This window comes from Armigeres subalbatus, chromosome 3, assembly GCF_024139115.2.
Source record: "Armigeres subalbatus isolate Guangzhou_Male chromosome 3, GZ_Asu_2, whole genome shotgun sequence".
Classification (NCBI taxonomy): Eukaryota; Metazoa; Arthropoda; class Insecta; order Diptera; family Culicidae; genus Armigeres; species Armigeres subalbatus.
In genome coordinates this window covers 409,793,895-409,817,288 of record NC_085141.1, presented here as the reverse complement: position 1 = coordinate 409,817,288, position 23,394 = coordinate 409,793,895, and the positions used below count along the sequence as shown (strand labels likewise).

The window sequence follows — 23,394 nt, the reverse complement described above, 5'->3', positions numbered from 1 at the left end:
GGCTACAAAACAAGACCATGCTGAGGGTGGCTGGGTTCGATTCCCGGTGCCGGTCTAGGCAATTTTCGGATTGGAAATTGTCTCGACTTCCCTGGGCATAAAAGTACCATCGTGCTAGCCTCATGATATACGAATGCAAAAATGGTAACCTGGCTTAGAAACCTCGCAGTTTAATAACTGTGGAAGTGCTTAATGAACACTAATGTCGAATTCGTTTTTAAACCTGGGTCAGTGCCAACCCGAACCCTGAATAAAAAAACATTTTCAGTTCCATCTGTCATTGAATATGTTGGTGTGCGTAGCATCGTGTTTGTTTTGATTCGAATCATATGATCCAAGTCATCCAGTGCACTGCAGTGCGTTGGCCTTGACTAATCAGATCATGATAAATAAACATGTTTAAGTGCGTGAACTGATGTTCGCGGATAGTGGAATTTACTTTTGGGTGGATATAAATGGGGAACTGCTCCTGGAATTCATCTCATGGCTTCGATATTCATCCCATCAAAAACAAAGCAATGAAAAGGAATTTGGATTGTTTATTATTTTTGTGATTTTTTTTTTTGGCGAAATTGGTACTGCATTTCTTTGTTTCCCGATGAGATGAATATATGTTCAGTGAGATGGAGATCGGAACAGTTCCCTATTTAATTATATTCAATTATCCCGTGCACATTTTTATACCAAGAATTCATGTAAAAGAGATTTTCTATTCTACAAAAATTCAAATTCTTCTATTTCTGCAAAAGTTTTTTTTTCGGAGAACACTCAGAAGCATGTAATAAAAAATCTCCAGGATTCACTATTTTTTTCCTCGCTACCTCTCCTGATAAAGGTAGTTTCACACCTCGGTAAAATTTTCCGCCGGATTTTGGGCCCCGTGCATTTTCAATTTTCAAGAATCTCCCGGAGGAATTGCTCAAGGTATGTACTTCCGGGGGAATTTATGTACGAAACTTGCGGAGCAATTCCTGAAGGAAACTTCGAGTAAGTTCCAGTATTCCAGAAGGATTTCATGAAGGAATTATTGTAGGAATTTCCAAAATAATTCCTGGAGCAACTTTCAGAGAAAATCCTGGAACAGTGTTCAAACATATTCCTAGAAGAATTTCCAAAGGAATTCATCTCGAAAGGATCCCTTGGAAAAAATATGGAGCAATGCCTGAAAGATATCGCCAAAAATTCAAGAAAGAATTACTGAAAGCATATCTGAAGTAATTTCTGGTATAATTCCTGAAGAAAATTCTGAAACGCAATGAAACAGTTTTTGGAAGAATTTCAAAAGAAATTCTGCATAAGAAATAATTCGATTCCGTATTCCTCAAATATATTTTTCTGACAATTCTTTGCGGATTTTGTGAACAAGTTTCAAGGGGAATTCCCAAACTACATAATTCCATCCACCGACCTAATTTGGGACACAATCTGTGAGGAAAACCTGAATGCACTTATGAATACATAACTTCCCTAAAAATTATATTCAAAACTGAATCTAGACAACAGTACCGGATTAATTTAATTTAAAACTACAACAACAAATATCACAAAATTCCCGGAAAAAAAGATTTCCAACGCGCATTTTATTTTAATAAACAGACAGTTTCGTTTCTCCCTTCCGCTTGTTTATTCCGCCCAGTCCCACCCACCCACGTGGTTTTGACAGTTGAATTACAGTTGTATTGGTGAACCCGGTGCGAAACCGTGAAACAACACAGTGCTAACCCTACAGCTTTGGGGTTGGAACTAGTGCGAACCTAGTTCCAACCTGAGCGAATAAAAAAACACTTTGACAGCACTTTGGTTGGAACTTTTTTAAAACAAATTCGACATAAGCTGCGAGGCGGCTCTGTCTCAGTGTGGGGATGTTAATGCCAATAAGAAGAAGAAGAAGTGCAATCTTTGAGTGTATGAGTAAGGAAGCCATATCCACTCCCATTATTGGACTCGGTAATAAGTGGCCTTAAACTTGAGTAAAAGTTAACAAAAACTGGATATAACTTGAAAAAAAAACAAATTCTTCTAGACAGCTAATTGAGAACAATGAATCTAATTCTAAACTAGTCGGAAAAAAACGTGAGCAAATTCCAAAACAACTATCTGCCTGCATGGCTTGCTGCGATTCGGCAGTCTTCTACTCGCGGATTCCAGTAATACCACAATAATAAGAAGACAAGAAAAAATCTTGAGGACCACTATTTTGAATTGTACAAGATAGCTCAACCGATCACTGATAGCCAAAAGCAATCTCGATTACACTATGCTGATCCATTGATTGTTTTCATATTATAATCATACACCGACGACAACATTATGTATTGCACAATTTCCGATAAATTTATACAAATGTATGCAAAATTGGTTCCTGTGATTGTCGATTGCATACGGTGCTGTTGTTGAAGGTCTGTTGACTTGCTGTTGGATACTCAAGCCCAGCTAGATAGCGTGTAGGTGGGGTGTGAGTTTGTGGCTGATAAATATGAAAGCAAATCGTGTGCATTCCCGCATTCATCCTCCATCTGTTTAACAGATGCGAATTCTATGCTGGAAGCTTACTGATGCAGGATTTTGAAGCGTAGATATGAGTTTCAGCACTGTTGCATGTGAAGCATAAGAAAACACAGCGAAATGCAAACAATAATTTGAATTTCACTGTTTTTGCACTGAGCTAATATCGATTATTGCTTTCCTCGTATCAAGCTGGGTTGAAGCATGGTACAGTTGATTGAAGAAAAGTAGTGAACAGTGGAAGTTTTTGTAGGTTGCTAATTGTATATGTTGATAATTATTTGCAACACCGAGACACTAGTTTAATATGCGCATCAATTTATAAAATTGAAATATCTAAAAACGGAAACTCATTCATTCTCCATACAACGAATCCGTCTCATCTTGGAATAATAGAATAAATGTAAATAAAATAAATAAAGAATGAGAACAGAAATCCTTGATGCATGATTCTCAAATTTCGACTATCGACTGTATTTTCACGTTTGTCAATTGCATTTTTGTTAACTCAAAAATAAAAATCCATTGTAATCATGCATGGGTCAAAGAAAAGTTTGCAGAAACTATCAACCTCTGCTGATAATTAGTTGCAATCCAATCCCCACGGAGTCCAACGAAGAAAAATAACTTGATATGACAAGCAGCAACTTTTCCACCAATAAAGCAAATCCGATTAACTTTTCATCATATCGTCACATCACCTACCAACCAGGACGAAAATGGAATTGCACAGCATCGTTAAGTTGCGTGAATTTGACATCGGATCCGTGCATTTGTTTCATATACTTAAAATGGCTAACAACCTCAAATTGGAACTTTCAACGCATCAGAAATAAAAATATGCTCATGCGCCCTTACAACCGCATTTTTTTACGAACCTAGAAGTTGGCAAGATTGGTAATTTAAAAAAAAAGTGACTAAACTAAAAATCGCAATTATTCCGTTCAGTTTCCGTAATAACCACAACTCAATCATAAGCACAAAGAATATTTCAGAAGCTAAATAATATTTTTGTCATTTAGGTTTGAGCCTGCATCAAGATTGAAACTCTTGCTCGAAATACATGAAATTAAAAAATGTTTTATTGGTATAATTTTGATATGATATAATTCATCAATCCAGTTGTTTAGAAATATTTACATGAAAACGCCTCTAATGAAAATGAACTCTTGCTATTTGGCTCAAATTTACCCGATTGTACGGTAGCTCGAGATAATTGTTAGAAACTCTCGTTGGCACTCATTTTCTTCTCTGCTTTCACATGATCGAGAAGAAAAGTTCGAGTCGCGATATTGGTACAAGAAGCGTGGGAGGAAGACGTACGTTTAAAATGCTATTAAAAATTTAACGTCACTCACAAGCGAAGCATGCTTCACTAACTTCATTGGATTCTGAAGTCAACGAGGTCACAGAGGGGTCGTTTTGAAGTTTCGACTTGATGATGCTCCATGATGTAGTGGCGTCGCCTTAAGTTGATGTGTGTAGAACGCCATTGAATGGTTGGTGACAACTTGCTTGCCCTTCAATAGAGAGATTCACAACTGCGGAGCCAAGGGCCATTAACATAATTCATTGTCACTGAATTCAACAATCAATTTTATTAGAGCGATTTCACCATATGATTTCTCTTCTCTTCGTTTGATTTTCAGGCGGATTTAACCTGTAAGGACACAAAACAATCAGTGGGAGCGCTCTTCACTAAGACGAACTTTCTCACATTCAAGTACGTGACCGATAACTGGGGCACGGAAACAAACGGTTTCAAAATGGTTATAACATCCGTCAAAGATTCAAGTAAGTATATTCCTTTAAACAACCTTCGCCTGGTCCTTAATTCAACCACTCATCTTCCGCAGAGATCAACTGTGCCGACTTCCGGTGTACGCAGCCGGAGTTCTGCATATCGTCGGAGCTGGTGTGCGACGGAGTGAACCACTGTGCGGACGGGTCCGACGAGGCCATCGGGTCGCAATGTGCCGCGCCGAACGAGTACATGACGACGATCTTCGGGCTGGACCTGATGGTGCTGATATTCGTCGGCGTCGGGTGTCTGGTGGTGTGCGCGGTCATCGTCTTCCTGGCGATCTGTGTGTACCTGCGAAACTCGCGAGCACCCAACCAGCTTCACTCGTCGATGCAACGTAAGTGCCGAGAGATGATCGGGGGGGAACACTGAGGGTTCTTGATGTATTGCGAAGAAGGTGATTCAGTGCCACTCGGAATCTGCGTTCCGGAATCCAAACAAAAATGAACATATTTCAATCGGGCGCAAATCGTTCGTCAAACGGAGCGAGTGTGAATAACAATTTTAAGCGTTAACAAGCAGTAATTTGAATGAAACAGTTCTGCATTAGATTAGAATTTTGCCAAATGTGCATACAATTTTGCATATTCAAATTTAGAGAATTTTCAAATCCAATCCAAATCAAATGCAAATCCAATCCAATCCAAATCCAATCCAAATCCAATCCAAATCCAATCCAAATCCAATCCAAACCAATCCAAATCCAATCCAAACCAATCCAAACCAATCCAAACCAATCCAAACCAAACCAAATTCAATCCAAACCAATCCAAACCAAACCAATCCAAACCAATCCAAACCAATCCAAACCAATCCAAACCAATCCAAACCAATCCAAACCAATCCAAACCAATCCAAACCAATCCAAACCAATCCAAACCAATCCAAACCAATCCAAACCAATCCAAACCGATCCAAACCAATCCAAACCAATCCAAACCAATCCAAACCAATCCAAACCAATCCAAACCAATCCAAACCAATCCAAACCAATCCAAACCAATCCAAACCAATCCAAACCAATCCAAACCAAACCAATCCAAACCAATCCAAACCAATCCAAACCAATCCAAACCAATCCAAACCAATCCAAATCAAACCAAACCAATCCAAACCAATCCAAACCAACCAAACCAATCCAAACCAATCCAAACCGATCCAAACCAACCAAACCAATCCAAACCAATCCAAACCAATCCAAACCAATCCAAACCAATCCAAATCTGAATCCAATCCAAACCAATCCAATCCAAACCAATCCAAATCTGAACCAATCCAAACCAATCCAATCCAAACCAATCCAAACCAATCCAAACCAATCCAAACCAATCCAAACCAATCCAAACCAATCCAAACCAATCCAAACCAATCCAAACCAATCCAAACCAATCCAACCAATCCAAATAAAATCCGAATCTATTTCAAATCCAATCCAAATCCAATCCAAATTCACTCCAAATCCAATCCAAATCCAATCCAAATTAGAGTTTCCATTTCCCGGCCATTTTCATTGTCCCGGGATTCGGGATGAATTGGTTCGTATATCCCGGGAAATCCCGGGATCCCGAGATTTTTCGATGTTTCTCTAGAAAACTTATGTTTTGATTTAAAAACCGTTTTTATTCAATGTTCTGGGGTAAAGTTCATATTTTAGAAAAGCCAGATAATACAGATTTCAAATAGAAACTCAATTCAATTCTAATTTGAATCGATTCTTTCGAAAAAAAAAAAACGACTTCAAGAATCAAATAATATTCAAGTGTTTTTCTCGGAAGGTAGAGTACCCTTTTGGAATATATGATCGCCGAGTCCAAGAAGACAGGTTCGCTGGCGGTTGAAGTCGGCTTGACTCTTTGCATTGTTTTGAATATGAATTGAGTTTAGACAGTTGCTGGGATTGCATTCAATACCCTAGTGACTTCCTAATCATGAACAGATCACTTCCTAATCTTGATGTTAATCGTTAATTCATCGTTATCGCCGATAAAGTTAATTGTGTTTAACATAATCGCTTGCTGCGAAAAGATGAATCAACTCAATTATTATCGGAGTTCGATAATTTAACGTAAGTTAAACCGATAATTTAACGATAATGGGGTTAATAGATTACGCGATTAAAGTTGGTATACAATTTTGGCAGACGCCGAGAATTGGAAAACGATTGAATGCAGCCTGTTGACCAGAGTTGATTTTGAATATAAAATAGGCAGAGCATCGGGGTCGGACCACTTGTACTTGCACATGTGCTGGAAAGTTTGTAGTACGAACGTCGATTGGAAGGACATGAATTGGATCAAGAATTGTTTTGGAGGCAAGAAGCTCAGGAAGACTGATTCAATGTTGGGCGGCGCAAGGAGATTAGCAAGGCGAACATCAGCTAGTGTGCACAACCTCGCTGTAGACGGGAGATGGGTAGGAAGCAGGCGCCAAATAGATGTAGCTGATCTTTCACTGTAGATACTTGTCGTTTAATTGATAGAGAGCTGTAGCTGCTGGTAAAAGTATCAGTCAGTAGTATAGTGGTATAGGGGAATCTATTTTTTTGTGAAGGTGTTCTATTAACTATCTCCGATATTTTCATGTCTGTTCCTTTCTTACTAATTTAATAATAAGATGATATAGATTGTGCATCACAAAGAACCTTGGCTCCGTGTACATTACTGAGCCTACCAAATACACGAACGTGGAAAAAAAATCATGTGTGATGGGAGGTATAAAAATATGATATGAGTTTATCACTTAAGTTAGGTTTCGCGTTCAAAACAAATAACTTTTGTAAGAAGAAAAATTACACTGTTTGTGAACCGGAAATGAAACAGAATTTTTTGTCCCGGGTATCCCGGGATTTTCGGGATTTCAAAAATAATATCCCGGGAATCGGGAAATCCCGAATTTTCCTAAATCCCGGGATTTTTTGTCCCGGGATGTCCCGGGATGGAAACTCTAATCCAAATCCAATCCAAATCAAATCCAAATTCAATCCAAATCCAATCCAAATCCAATTAAATTCAAATCCAGTTCAAAACCAATTTGAATCCAATCCAAATCCAATCCAAATCCAATCCAAATCCAATCCAAATCCAATCCAATCCCAATCCAATCCAAACCAATCCAAATCAATCCAAACCAATCAAACCAATCCAAACCAATCCAAACCAATCCAAACCAATCCAAACCAATCCAAACCAATCCAAATCCAATCCAAACCAATCCAAACCAATCCAAACCAATCCAAACCAATCCAAACCAATCAAACCAATCCAAACCAACCAAACCAATCCAAACCAATCCAAACCAATCCAACCAACCAAATCCAATCAAACCAATCCAAACCAATCCAAACCAATCCAAACCAATCAAACCAATCCAAACCAATCAAAATCCAACCAAATCCAATCCAAACCAATCAAACCAATCAAATCCAATCCAAACCAATCAAACCAATCCAAACCAATCCAAACCAATCCAAACCAATCAACCAATCAAACCAACCAATCCAATCCAAACCAACCAACCAAACCAACCAAATCAAACCAACCCAAACCAATCCAAACCAACCAAACCAATCCAAACCAATCCAAACCAATCCAAACCAACCAAACCAATCCAAACCAATCCAAACCAATCCAAACCAATCCAAACCAATCCAAACCAATCCAACCAATCCAAACCAACCAAACCAACCAAACCAACCAATCCAAACCAACCAAACCAACCAAACCAACCAAACCAACCAAACCAATCCAAACCAATCCAAACCAACCACACCAATCCAAACCAACTAAACCAATCCAAATCAACCAAACCAATCCAAATCAAATCCAAATCAAATCCAAATCAAATCCAAACCAACCAAACCAATCCAAACCAATCCAAACCAATCCAAACCAATCCAACCAATCCAAACCAATCCAAACCAATCCAACCAACCAAACCAACCAATCCAAACCAACCAACCAACCAACCAAACCAATCCAAACCAACCAAACCAACCAAACCAACACAAACCAATCCCAAACCAATCCAAACCAACCAAACCAATCCAAACCAATCCAATCCAAACCAATCCAATCCAAACCAATCCAAACCAACCAAACCAATCCAAACCAACCAAACCAACCAAACCAATCCAAACCAATCCAAACCAATCCAATCCAAACCAACCAAACCAAACCAATCCAACCAATCCAAACCAACCAAACCAACCAAACCAATCCAAATCCAATCCAAACACAATCCAACACAATCCAAACACAACCAAACCAATCCAAACCAATCCAAACCAACCAAACCAACCAAACCAACCAAACCAATCCAAACCAATCCAAACCAATCCAAACCAACCAACCAATCCAAACCAATCCAAACCAATCCAAACCAACCAAACCAATCCAAACCAATCCAAACCAATCCAAACCAACCAAACCAACCAAACCAATCCAAACCAATCCAAACCAACCAAACCAACCAAACCAATCCAACCAATCCAAACCAACCAAACCAATCCAAACCAACCCAAACCAACCAAACCAATCCAAACCAACCAAACCAACCAAACCAACCAAACCAATCCAAACCAATCCAAACCAATCCAAACCAACCAACCAACCAACCAAACCAACCAACCAAACCAACCAAACCAATCCAAACCAACCAAACCAATCCAACCAATCTAAATTCAATCCAACCAATCCAAACCAATCCAAACCAACCAAACCAATCCAAACCAAATCCAATCCAAACCAATCCAAACCAATCCAAACCAATCCAAACCAATCCAAACCAATCCAAACCCCATCCAAACCCATCCAAACCAATCCAAACCAATCCAAACCAATCCAAACCAACCAAACCAATCCAAACCAATCCAACCAATCCAGATCCAATCCAGATCCAACCAAACCAATCCAAACCAACCAAACCAATCCAAACCAACCAAACCAATCCAAACCAATCCAAACCAACCAAACCAATCCAATCCAAACCAATCCAATCCAAACCAACCAATCCAAACCAATCCAAACCAATCCAAACCAATCCAACCAATCCAACCAATCCAAACCAATCCAAACCAATCCAAATCAAACCAAACCAATCCAAACCAACCAAACCAATCCAAACCAATCCAAACCAATCCAAACCAATCCAAACCAACCAAACCAATCCAATCCAAACCAACCAAACCTAATCCAAACCAATCCAAACCAATCCCAAACCAATCCAAACCAATCCAAACCAATCCAAACCAATCCAAACCAATCCAAACCAATCCAAACCAACCAAACCAATCCAAACCAATCCAAACCAATCCAAACCAATCCAAACCAACCAAACCAATCCAAACCAATCCAAACCAATCCAAACCAACCAAACCAACCAAACCAATCCAAACCAATCCAAACCAATCCAAACCAATCCAAACCAATCCAAACCAACCCAAACCAATCCAAACCAAACCAAACCAACCAAACCAACCAAACCAACCAAACCAACCAAACCAACCAAACCAATCCAAACCAATCCAACCAATCCAAACCAACCAAACCAATCCAAACCAATCCAAACCAATCCAAACCAACCAAACCAATCCAAACCAACCAAACCAATCCAAATCCAATCCAAACCAATCCAAACCAATCCAAACCAATCCAATCCAAACCAACCAAATCCAATCCAAACCAATCCAAACCAATCCAAACCAATCCAAACCAACCAAACCAACCAAACCAATCCAAACCAACCAAACCAACCAATCCAAACCAACCAAACTAACCAAACCAATCCAACCAATCCAAACCAATCCAAACCAATCCAAACCAACTAAACACAACCAAACCAACCAACCAATCCAAACCAATCAAACCAATCCAAACCAACCAAACCAAACCAAACCAACCAAATCGAACCAAACCAACCAAACCAATCCAAATCTGAACCAATCCAAACTGAACCAACCGAACCAATCCAAATCAAACCAAATCAAATCCAAACCAACCAAACCAATCCAAACCAATCCAAACCAATCCAAACCAACCAATCCAAACCAATTCAAACCAATCCAAACCAATCCAAACCAACCAAACCAATCCAAACCAATCCAAATCCAATCCAAACCAATCCAACCAATCCAAACCAATCCAAACCAATCCAAACCAATCCAATCCAAACCAACCAAACCAACCAAACCAATCCAAACCAACCAAACCAATCCAAACCAATCCAAACCAATCCAAACCAATCCAAACCAATCCAAACCAACCAAACCAATCCAAACCAATCCAAACCAAACCAATCCAAACCAATCCAAACCAACCAAACCAATCCAAACCAATCCAAACCAATCCAAACCCCATCCAAATCCCATCCAAACCAATCCAAACCAACCAACCAATCCAAACCAATCCAAACCAACCAAACCAATCCAAACCAATCCAGATCCAATCCAGATCCAATCCAAACCAATCCAAACCAACCAAACCAATCCAAACCAATCCAAACCAATCCAAACCAATCCAACCAATCCAAACCAATCCAAACCAATCCAAACCAATCCAATCCAAACCAATCCAATCCAAACCAATCCAATCCAAACCAATCCAAACCAATCCAAATCCAATCCAAACCAATCCAAACCAATCCAAACCAATCCAAACCAATCCAAATCAAACCAAACCAATCCAAACCAACCAAACCAATCCAACCAATCCAAACCAACCAAACCAATCCAAACCAATCCAATCCAAACCAATCCAAACCAACCAACCCAACCAAATCCAATCCAAACCAATCCAAACCAATCCAAACCAATCCAAACCAATCCAAACCAACCAAACCAATCCAAACCAATCCAAACCAATCCAAACCAATCCAAACCAACCAAACCAACCAAACCAATCCAAACCAACCAAACCAATCCAAACCAATCCAAACCAACCAAACCAATCCAAACCAATCCAAACCAATCCAAACCAATCCAAACCAACCAAACCAACCAAACCAATCCAAACCAATCCAAACCAATCCAAACCAACCAAACCAATCCAAACCAACCAAACCAATCCAAACCAATCCAAACCAAACCAAACCATCCAAACCAATCCAAACCAATCCAAACCAATCCAAACCAACCAAACCAATCCAAACCAATCCAAACCAATCCAAACCAATCCAAACCAATCCAAACCAATCCAAACCAACCAAACCAATCCAAACCAATCCAAACCAACCAAACCAATCCAAACCAACCAAACCAATCCAAACCAATCCAATCCAAACCAACCAAACCAATCCAAACCAATCCAAACCAATCCAAACCAATCCAAACCAATCCAAACCAACCAAACCAACCAAACCAACCAAACCAATCCAAACCAATCCAATCCAAACCAACCAAACTAATCCAAACCAATCCAAACCAATCCAAACCAATCCAAACCAATCCAAACCAATCTAAACACAACCAAACCAATCCAAACCAATCCAAACCAATCAAACCAATCCAAACCAATCCAAATCAAACCAAACCAATCCAAATCGAACCAAACCAACCAAACCAATCCAAACTGAATCAAATCCAACCCGAACCAACCGAACCAATCCAAACCAAACCAAATCAAATCCAAACCAATCCAAACCAATCCAAACCAATCCAAACCAATCCAAACCAATCCAATCCAAACCAACCAAACCAATCCAACCAACCAAACCAATCCAAACCAATCCAAACCAATCCAAACCAACCAAACCAATCCAAACCAATCCAAACCAACCAATCCAAACCAACCAAACCAACCAAACCAACCAAACCAATCCAAACCAATCCAAACCAATCCAAACCAATCCAAACCAACTAAACCAACCAAATTCAATCCAACCAATCCAAACCAATCCAAACCAATCAAACCAATCCAAACCAATCCAAATCAAATCCAATCAATCAAATCGAATCAAATCCAATCCAAATCTGAATCCAATCAAATCTGAATCCAATCCGAATCCAAATCAAATCAAACCAAATCAATCCAAACCAATCAAACCAATCCAACCAATCCAAATTCAATCCAGATCAAATCAATCAGAATCCAAACCAATCCAATCCAATCAAATCCATATCGAATCCAAATCCAATCCAAAATTTAATTCAAATCCAATTCAAATCTAATCCAATCAAATCCAAATAAAATCCGAATCTAAACCAATCCAAATCTAATCCCAATCCAATCTAAATCAAATCCGAATCTAAATCCAATCCAAATATAATCCAAATCAAATCCAACCCAAATCAAATACAAATTCAATCCAAATCCAAGCCAAGTCAAATCAAAATTCAATCGAAATACAATCCAATCCAAATCTAATTCAATCGAAAACCAAATCAAATCAAAATTCAATCCAAATCCGATTTAAATCCAATTCATATTCAATCAAAATCTAATTTAAATCCAATCCAATCCAAATCCAATCCAAATACGATTCAAATCCGATCCAAATCCAATCCAAATCCAATCCAAACCAATCCAACCAATCCAAACCAATCAAACCAGTCCAAACCAATCCAAACCAATCCAAACCAATCCAATCCAAACCAATCCAAATCTCATCCAAATCCAATCCAAATTCGAATCCAAATCCAATCCAAATATGTAAATCCAAATCCAATCCAAATCAAATCCGAATCCCAATCCAATACAAATCAAATCCGAATCTAAATCCAATCCAAATTAAATCCAATCCAAATCAAATCAAAATTCAATCCAAATTTGATCCAAATTCAATCCAAATCCGATTCAAATCCGATTCAAATCCAATTTAAATCCAATCAAGATCTAATCCAAATCCAATCCAATTCCAATTCAAATCTAATTGTAATCCAATCCAAATAAAATCCAATCCGATCGAAATTCAATCCAAATCTAATCCAATCCAAATCCAATCCAAATCCAATCTAAATTCAATCCAAATCCAATCCAAATTCAAATCCAAATCCAATCCAAATTCCAATCCAAATCCTGGGCAGGTTTACCATTGTGAGTTTTTCGTACCAGAGCGAAATACAAGAGGTCGAAAGGATAAAAGGTCGAAAAAAAAGGACAAAACATCAAAAGGATCAGATGGAGACATGATCGAAAAGGACAAAAGATCGGAAAGGAAAAAGGTTGGAAGGGGGGCAAAAGGTCTAAAAAGACAAAAGGTGGAAAGGGACAAGATCGAAAATGACAAAAGATAAAAGAAGAAGTAAGAAGCAAAAAGGAAGAAGAGAGAAGAAAGTCCTTTTCGACATTTTCTCTTTTTCAATTTTTTCTTCTTACGACCTTTTGTTCCTTTCGACCTTTCATCCTTTTCGACTATTTGTCCCTTCGACCTTTTGTTTTTCGACCTTTTGTCGAACTCCGTTTCGTTGTTGGCGAACATTCGGTTTTGCTTCTTCTTTTTTGAACATAGTCGCAACTCTTTAGCACCATCAAGAAGTTAAATTCCACCGAAAAGCCCACATAAACAACAGTCATTATCAATACTTGTGGGTAGGTTATTAAACATGATTGGGAATCAATTTGGTGTGGAGAAAAGAAATAAAAATCATATAAGATATTTCTTTTCTTCTGAGAAGAATCAACCCAGGGCTGAAAACCTCAATAATAGAGTACAAAATCTTTTCTTCACTTATTTCCCTATGATGTTCGATGTAAGATTCAACTCTCTGGTAATTTTAAAACCAGTCTTACATCATGAAAAGATCGATTGAAAAATCAGTAAGCTAACATGAGCAGAAATAGGTATAATAGCAAAAATAAAATAAGCAATGTCCTGAATAATAAATATTAAAATTTCGCGGTAAAATGAGATAGCAGTATTTATCATCACTACTTAAATTATGATTGATGTATGAAGCTGAATCACCTTCGACTCATATCCCTTGTGTACTATACATTTACCATCTCTCAAGAACTTTTTATTCAACGATAGAAAACCCACGTCGCTCTTTTCTTCTCTCTTCCACAATATAATATCAATAAGCGATCAATCATGTAACAATTTGATTTACTCAAACTTTTCTTTCTGTGTTTCTTTTTTCTGATTCCGTTTTTCTTTCGGTTCCATTCGTTCAACCATCCATCATCCGTTATATGGTTCAATGCATACAAAATAAACATACTGCCGAAAACTTCCTGCCAAACACTAATCAAAATCAACAACAAAAAACACACGTGCTTTGTTTGAACCGCTCTCATCATTATCACCGACTGATAAAAAATAATCATCCATTATCACAATCGAAATTGCGACAATCACAGTCAATCAGATGATAGAATCGAACGGTTCGTCGAAGCATCTGCACGGAACACTGCCGCGGGAAACAACAACGCTACCTGCTTCGGGAAACTTGCATCACCCTGCGGGACCATTAGGTAAGGTTCTTCTCCCAAACCACTTTTTGTAATTAGTTGATTTTCACTTGACCTTTGAACTTTGCTTTCTCCATTCCACCACAGGGTACCTCCGCATTCCACACAAATTGATGGCCAAAGTCCGTCCCATTTGGTGCCTGGCAAATTAAGACAATTAGGTCCGGATTTATCGCAGCAAACCTCACAGAAAGATGAGTGGTTTGTCTAGAGCTAGACAGGAAACACATAGAGCAACAAAAATGAAAACAATTTAACCAAAATTAAAATCACCGAGAAATCAATGGAAACAACTATCTACTAGAGCACGAACAATGATGGCAAACAGGAAATAAAAGCAGCAGCAACAGAGGAAAGGAAACAACTCAACTCAACGGTTAAAAACAACATGCAGCGGAACAATAGAAAGTTACAGAAACATCAGGAATGAAGGAAAGAACATCAACAATCCAACTGGCATAGCAGCAGCAAAACGTAAGATCAAACAGAAAAGCACAATGCAGCATATCAAGATCACGATCACATCACGCTAAACGCTTGTGAAACCTATCTTCTCGAATTGCAACATCACGGCTTCAACAAAGAGGACTGCTATTTATTTCACGTTTCTAAAGGTAGCACAACCAAGATCGAAACCAAAAGCAGCTAAACAGTAAAGGAAGGTGAAATAATAGTAGAAATAATATGTGCACAGTATAGGAAGAAGATATAAAAAACCGAAAGGGCAAAGGTGACGAACGTTCAGCAGGAAGGCAAAATTTCATCAGCAATCCATACCGAAACCGAGATGTGTAACAAATTGGAAACAAAATCATTCATTCCGAAGAGCATACGAACAAATCACACAATCGAACAACAATTTTTGGCACTATATGAAGTAAGTGGAAATAATGTTATGCAACTTTCATTGCGAATCATTGCATAGCTTTTGGACCATGTGATAGGGCTTGTCAATCTTTCCTGTCTTTATTAACCTATTAATACTTTTTACTCTTCCCGCAGGACTGTCTGGTTGGTCATCAAAAACCGCGCAGGGTGTAAAATAAAAAAAGGGAGAAACAGTGTACCCAATATCTAGCAATTACTTTTTGTACATAGTGGACATAGTGAGGCGAGTTACTATCGACGAAGGCGAAGGAGCAACGGCAACGTTCCTCCTGTTCGGTGGGTAAATATACATATGATATAAATATATAATAGATGAAATACAGAGGATTTAGTTTATTGAACTAGTGGAGCGATCGGTTAAGAATCAGTTGGTGATGATGTTTGCGAATATAAGATTGAATGCATCGTCGAGCAAGGTCATAGGGAAATACTTTGTGCAAGTGGCACATACCTGTAAAGTGATGAGAGATGTAACTGTCGTTAAGGTACGGCAAAATCTGTTAATCTAATCTTTGTTTTAAGAGCTTGTAAAAAAAACATTGGTAAGAAAACGGGACAGAAAAAAGCGAAAAAATACCAAAAAACTAAACAAATGTTCTGAAGCTGATGAAGTTACGAGTAGTACTTTGAAAAATCATCAATTATTGTGTGTGTATGTGTGCGCTGAAAGGAAAAAGTGAACCGGATATGGCGAGGAAGACTAAAGTAAGAGTTTGGTTTAATATAGATTACTGTAGAGAAGCACTCAGCGTTCAACCAACATCGAGTGGGAGTTTTATGGAATGTTTTTGTTGCCCAACAAAAGAAAAGTATCAGCTGGCAAATCCATCAAGTTGGAACCTGTCATACAAGATAAATTTTCACCAAATTGGTAACCGGGAAAAAATTGAACATCTAGAGAGGAAGCCACTTTCAATTTTCTGTCTTATAGAACAAAAGTTTGGAACTACGGATGTATCTATCATTAGATGAGATTAGCTCTTCGGATGCAGATTAGGTGAAAGAGTGCTGCTAAAACGTTCTACTTACTACCTTACTATCTTGTCGCTTCTGTGATCTACAGTTTTAACGTGCAATGCGAGTGGCACATTATATGTGGCCAATAATTTCACAATACACTCAGTGTACGACAAATTTCATACCAATAGTAAAATGGTCCTATTCACTTAACAAATCTATGAGAAGTTTTACTCCAAAGAAACATTAAAACTGTCTTGACATTGATTCTTTTTCAAAAAGGAACTTTCAATTTTAATGAACCTATGAAACTAATTGGGTTAGTTACAAACAAAATGTCCAAAGATTCAAATACAAAATCAGATGGTATGCTATGAAGTGCTGGTAGACCAATAAATTAATAAAATTGAACAGCGTTGAAACCGAACTTCTGCAAACCATCATGGAGACGCACGGTCGTTCGTAGCAAGTTTTTCTGAACAGCGAAGCATTATTTTCGATCATGTTTCATGTTTGCCCCTGAGTCTAAGTTAGGATAGACAAAGGAACTAAAGAGTCCATGAGCTGAACCTGATACCATCTCTCCCTGCAACCATGTTACGGGAGGAGGAAAAGCAAAACTAATTAAATCCAAGAAAAAAAACTCCGTTCCCATTATCCATCTGCCATGCTTGGTGACATGGCAACCTTCTTTTTAGTGTGGAATGCATTTGGAATACGTGCGATAGGCGCTATCAAAGACAAGCCGATGATTACACGATCCCATTGATATGGAATCGCAAAAATTTAATCTTCGTTGCATTTTGAGTAGGTAACCTAACTTTGCGGCATTTTTTTTTTCTTGCGAAAGCGTTTCACAATTACCATGAATCAAATTTAACAAATTTTTAAGAGCAATCTGTTATTATTTTAATCAGCATTGTATGAATAAACGTGAATATTCTTATTTTCGGAATATTTTTTTACAAGCATCATTTATGATGGTTTATGAGGTTTTCAAATAACTTCTCATTTGTTCCATTTCTTGGTTACGTAGTCGAATAGAAAAACTCCTTATTCGACATTTTGTAATTGTCCTTATCAGCTTGTCTGTGAAAGTAGGAAGAACACTGAGCTGCATCGACTCCTTCGCTACGGAGGAAAAACAGCCAAAAGCCAACGAATCCGGCGAACTGCTTGTTCCGTGGGCCGTAATGCAACTATATTTAATGCTTTATATGTGGGTGCAAATTGCAGTGAATAATCGCCAACGTCGAGAGCTGATTTGAATAGGAAAATAGATTTCTTTTCTGCGTTTTCTATGAAGCTATGGTACTAAGACTGAAGATGAGAACGAAGCATTAGCATTTATGTATATGTATATAGATACAAAGCAAAAGATGGTAAACTTGCATCCAGACGGGAGCTGATGTTTTTCTATTTGGCCAACTGCAATAATTTGCATAGAAATGCACCGTTGGCAAACTAGTTACAGAATCAGGGTACGCAAGTAAAAAGCGATGCCATTCAGTGCCGATTCCGATGAGCAGGAGCAGGTACATGCATGCTTCATTAAATTTCAGATTCAACTCAAGTCTTTCGCTGCATTATGTGGCTTGTAAATCATTGGAAACGTCGCCAATTTGAGAGAATTTAAAGATGACTTCACAGATGATGGAATTGTACAAAGTCGAACGTTAAGCCCAGTAGGACGTTCCAGTAAACTAATTTCAGTGAATTTTATGAAATTAATTTTGGGAGAAACTCTTCAGAAAAAGTGTTTTGATCCTTCAACCTTTATGACCACGTAAAATAATTGAATTCTCAATCGTTTACCGCCTTTTGTTAGATCCGTGATAAGATGGTTTTTTATTCCATGTCGGAAGATACAAGCAATTATTGATTCAATGGAAATGAGAAAAGTGTTTTTCTTGTCATAAAATGATATACTGATGTTTCCAGTGACCTTTGGTCCAGCTATTTTAATTTCCTACCCGGTCTGACCATTTTAAGTACAGACCGGCGTCGACGGGAAGGATTTATTTTTCTTGTCTCAGATTGCAACAACTTCTCGAGAAGCAGGATTTCCTGTCTGTGTACTACAAGTAGCAGCAGCCTCACCCAACGGTGGTGTTACCTTAGCTGGTTTTGTGGATGGCGTGTTGATTAATTAATTCAATTATCCCGTGTTTGTCAATCACCATCGTTGTTGATGTCGCAGTTGAGCATCTTTTTCGAAAGTTGATGGTTTGGTATTGTTTTTGTTGGCACTCTGGTTGGTTGTTTGGGTGGGGGTGCATTCAAAACGGGAAATGCCGGTAATTTCCAGCTCCAGTGATTTCAATGAAAGTTAATTGCTTCGTCAACGAAAATGGAGTTGACAATGGTTGCATCACAGTAAGCTACGACGGTGGTAGAGCAGTTAGTAGGCCATGCATGCAGCACCCTAGCCTCGATAATCCAAGTAACAGAAAACTCAATTAAAAACTTTTTGGCAGCATCAGTGTTATAAGAGGTTACTCCAAATCGAATTGTACACACATTGAAAAAAGAATAACACAGAAAATCAGTAAACGATAATCCAGCATGTAAACGTGTAAACTTGGTGTGATGTGAAAACTAGAGTTGTAAACCAGTAAAACAAATACAAAAACCAATCAATAGAGCAGCGATCACTAAAAAGTACAATCGAAATTAACTCACACAGACGCAGTTACGCGCAGCAGAGCTATGCGAGTACCATCATCACACACTAAACAATACTATCGCAACTTACTAGCAAAGCTATCCAGTGAACAAAACAAAAATCTATTCTCGGTGTCAGTCGACGAGTTGTCACTCTCATAGTCGTATAGAATCTCAGAAATGTAGGACAAATAAGCATCTACTTCATCAGTTTAATTTTAACCGAAATAGAGACCCAAACTTTGAATTAAACTTCCAACACTTACACCCACAAACAATTTTCCCCGATTTTGATTGGAAGAAGGCTGAGCGTTTTGAATTTTTAGAATTTTTACAAAACGAAAGACATCCTCTACTGTCAGACAAACACAAACACACAATATAGTGGAACAGAGTAGTAGAAATTTTAAAGCAAAATTTATCTGCTTACTGCTTACGTACATAGCGAATGGAAAACGATACAATAATAACCACACGACTTACACTGAACCCGCATGAAAATCATCAACCATAATTAGAGCATTCGTCTAGTTAAAGCTGTTTGCACCGTCGTCATTAGAAAATCGTTTGCCGCGTGCCGTTGGCAACTGAAGGATGCCATCTGATGAAACTGCGTCATAAAATGTGAATGTAATCTCTACTGCAAGGTAGGTCCATGTTCAGTTAATTGCATAAAGGATTTCAAAAATTTCAAAAATTTCAATTTCAAATTTGTCAGAAAAAAAACAATCGCTTGGAAAAGCCATTCTCACGAGTCAATTTGCCCAAATTGACCCTTTTAGTTCAGATTTTACACCTTAGAGTCATTAAGCATAACAAACGTTTGGTATAACTATGAATAGTACAAAATGTTGCATAAATGACTGCCTAGAACCGGACAAACGCATTACAAAAACGGATATCATCCCATCATAAATCGAAAAAATGCGAAATGGTTGCCAGAAGCTTGTTTTCAAAAATTAAATGACATCTATCGATGTGCGTGCTGGTAAGGAAGCAACATCAACTCTTGCCTTCTTACCCGGACAAAGACTTGCTCTTTACGAAGGGATCACATCCTCTTCATCCTTCAGCGGACAAGCGATCGTTTTTGAAAAATGAATTATGTCTTCTTCCTTATTCCGGGAAGATAAAACTATTTTCGGAGAAGTAATTGTATCCGTCATTTTGAATCATGTTCACAAACGCGTACTTCTAAAGAAGGGATCACATCCACCATTACCCAATACCGTGTATGTTATAAAAAAAACTCTTTTTCAAGAAAAAAAAAACATTTTTGACATTGCTTTATTCGTTGCAAACTTCTCCTAAAGAGCGAACCATACCCACTATCGAGTTGTTACGGACAAATGACTTTCATTTACAGAGGCTATCGCATCAACCATTTCTTCATTCCGTTTTCTCTAACCCAGCCGGGGGCGTTGGTGTTGGTCAAGTAGAGATACGAGAAATTTGATCACATCTTATGCTCCGTAATGGTGGCGCCCTTTTCGTTACGAAGACTAGCACCGCAAAAAGGATTCACTCCTGAAGCAAGAGAGATATCTTCAGCACTAGTTGTTCATAAAAGGTACAGCAAAACATCACAAGGGCCCCCTTATTCGTATTAATTAGAAGAAGGGGGGTCGAGCAATATTGCTTATTTTTAAGGTAGCCCCACATCTCGGGAATTTGGTCCTCGGAATTTTTTCCCATGTATTTTTACATATGCGATGTTTTCGGGATTTGGGCACGGAAAATCAAACGGACCCATTTAAAATGCAAGCAAGGGCTGCTTTAATGTCTTTGCAGCAAAAAATTTCATGGGTATGAGGTAAATGCAACATTTAAACAATTTAGCTAGCTGATGTCATCTTAAAATTGTAGAAAATCTCAACCATATCGTGAAACTACTAAAGAACATGGCGTCATCCCACAACGATATTCACAAATAAAAAAAAAGTTGTGATGTTTCGTTACCGAAAAACTCACGAGGCAAAACGACTTTTAGCTGGCGGCTCTTAGGGAACAACGCATCATGTAAGGCTCCTATTTTCCCCGGGAATAAATCTCCTGGGAATCGGAAAATAAGATATTAACTTTCTGGGATTTCTCGCGATCCCGAGAAATTTGAAAAATATCAAAACCTTATTAAAATTTGTTTGGAAAAGATGTTCAATTTTGATACACATAGTTAAGTTTGCCATTAAAGGTGTTTTTAAGAGATATTGGTGGGACTTGAAGCCACACTATTTCATTAAGTACACGGACGTACTTTCAATTATGCAACAGCTGCCCTTGCGAGAAGTTGTTTCATAACCAGCTAATAATAATGGGATATCAGTCTATTCCCCGTATCCATCGAATCTGCTTTGGCAACATTTCACACCTTTTCTCTCTACCCAACTATGTGTATCAAAAAATAATAACAGTCGGATGCGTTTGAATCAATCGTATCGTAACTTTTATTTTGTCGTGAAAAATGATTTTTTAAAACAACTTACGATGAAATGATGAAAATATACACTCGAAGGGGATACATTATGGCTACATTGGCTTCAAATGATCCAAGAGTTGTTGAAAAGTCTGAAAAAGTTTTTGGATCAATTCTAAAAGCGTCAACTCCTTCTGCAAAACGTTCGCCATGTCCTAAGCATCAGTATCCACAACAGAGCCAAAGCACTCAAAAGTTAGATCATAATGAGCTCCACCATGTACTACTTTTCCATAATGTCCAAATTTTTACTTAATATATGGGAAAAGACTGCTGTGAGAGGTTTATTTTCCTATCATTGCCGGAGGCTTTGTTTGGTCAAGTTTAAGTCAAATACCAATTTTTTCATATAATACGAACACAAACACAAGCAGAAAAATGAAAATATTACAAAAAAAAAACAAATTGTTCCATTCGAAAGCAAAAAAAAAACTTTCAGGCGAGTGCTCGATGGTCGTACTTTACTGATCGCGACTATCAACATTGTTTGAAATTCTATGCAGGACCCAAAACGCATCAAATTGGATAAATTCAGTGAGACGGTTGTAATGACCTTATACTAAAAACCTGCAATCTGTTCACTTTTATATTCTAGCATGTCCAGAATGAACTATTCTGAACATGCTATCATGGGGATGATTAAAACCCTCTGGATTATTTTGACCTGTCTCAAAATGTGGTGGTCGGAGTGATCTGTTCGTGATTTGAATCGAAACGGATAGAAACGGTTTTTTAACCTACAACGCCTACCATTGTTTGGACCAACTAAATAAACAAACAATAAAAAAAAAACTCTATTCTTTGATTCGCTTCTCTTCATCACGCGTTATGATCTTTGGAATTTTATCATTAGAATTTATTTCCCGGTATATTCGGGAAAATAATTAATGCATCCCGGGAATCGGGAATCCCGGGAAATTTGATTCCCCGGGAAACCGTTTCTAGGGATGGAAGCACTAGCACCACGCGTCGGCGAATTAGGATTATGATATGGAAAGTGCGTGGAGACGCGTAATACATTGTGGTTTAGTCCCATTAGGACGTTTTGCCTCACCGAAATGTTTCGTCAAAATGTGGAAAATTTCCTATTTCCCAAACTTCATGTCTATTATTTTGACAGTTTTTTCGCCCAACCTACATAATTTTAGGGCTAGGATTTTTTCCGCTGTTCGAACCGGTTCGGTTTTTAACTAGTTTTGATTGGTTGCCATTCACAAGCCCAGCTATTGGCCGGGAGTGTTAGTTTCGAATGTGACTTCTTGCGTGATTTTTGATCCGATCGAAAGATTCATATTTTGTACGGTTTTGAACACCAATTCCGGTTCGAAAGTGTTGCTAAAGTGTGCAGCTTACGAGCAGTGTGGATATGTTATTCAAGGAGGAAATTATTTCTTTCATATGGAAAGTATGGATTTTGGTGCCACCAAGTTTGCTAATGGATCCATTATCCAATTGATAATAGTAGCATAAACAGGCACCCGCAAAGGTGATCTCGAACTGGTCATGAAATCCCAAGAAACATTTTAAGTTTTATAACATTCTTGAAGACCATAATTCACTCTACAAGAGTGTTATAAAACCAATATAAAACTAAAATGTTACTGGGGATACCAGGGTCACTGGAGCTGCAATAGAGCTAGAACTTTCTAACTCCCGGATTAAATGTGACTGTAAAAAATATGTAAAACAGACAGCTTTCT

The 23,394-nt window shown here is 38.2% G+C and overlaps 1 protein-coding gene across 2 annotated transcripts in view; it reads left to right on the top strand.

Annotated features, from left to right (window-relative positions):
• LOC134227158 (uncharacterized) overlaps positions 1-16,797 on the top strand; it is a 331,462-nt gene extending 314,665 nt beyond the window's left edge. Inside the window, exons 5-10 of one of the 2 annotated variants that reach the window (XM_062708461.1) lie at positions 4,155-4,299; positions 4,362-4,646; positions 14,602-14,715; positions 14,800-15,589; positions 15,715-15,880; positions 15,933-16,797. In XM_062708461.1, the coding sequence (XP_062564445.1) occupies positions 4,155-4,299; positions 4,362-4,646; positions 14,602-14,715; positions 14,800-14,864 (609 nt within the window). In that variant the 3' untranslated portion in view covers positions 14,865-15,589; positions 15,715-15,880; positions 15,933-16,797. Of the gene's footprint in view, positions 1-4,154; positions 4,300-4,361; positions 4,647-14,601; positions 14,716-14,799; positions 15,590-15,714 lie in introns of both variants that reach the window. The other variant, XM_062708463.1, reaches the window with a different exon arrangement.
• Positions 16,798-23,394: the final 6,597 nt, after the last annotated feature.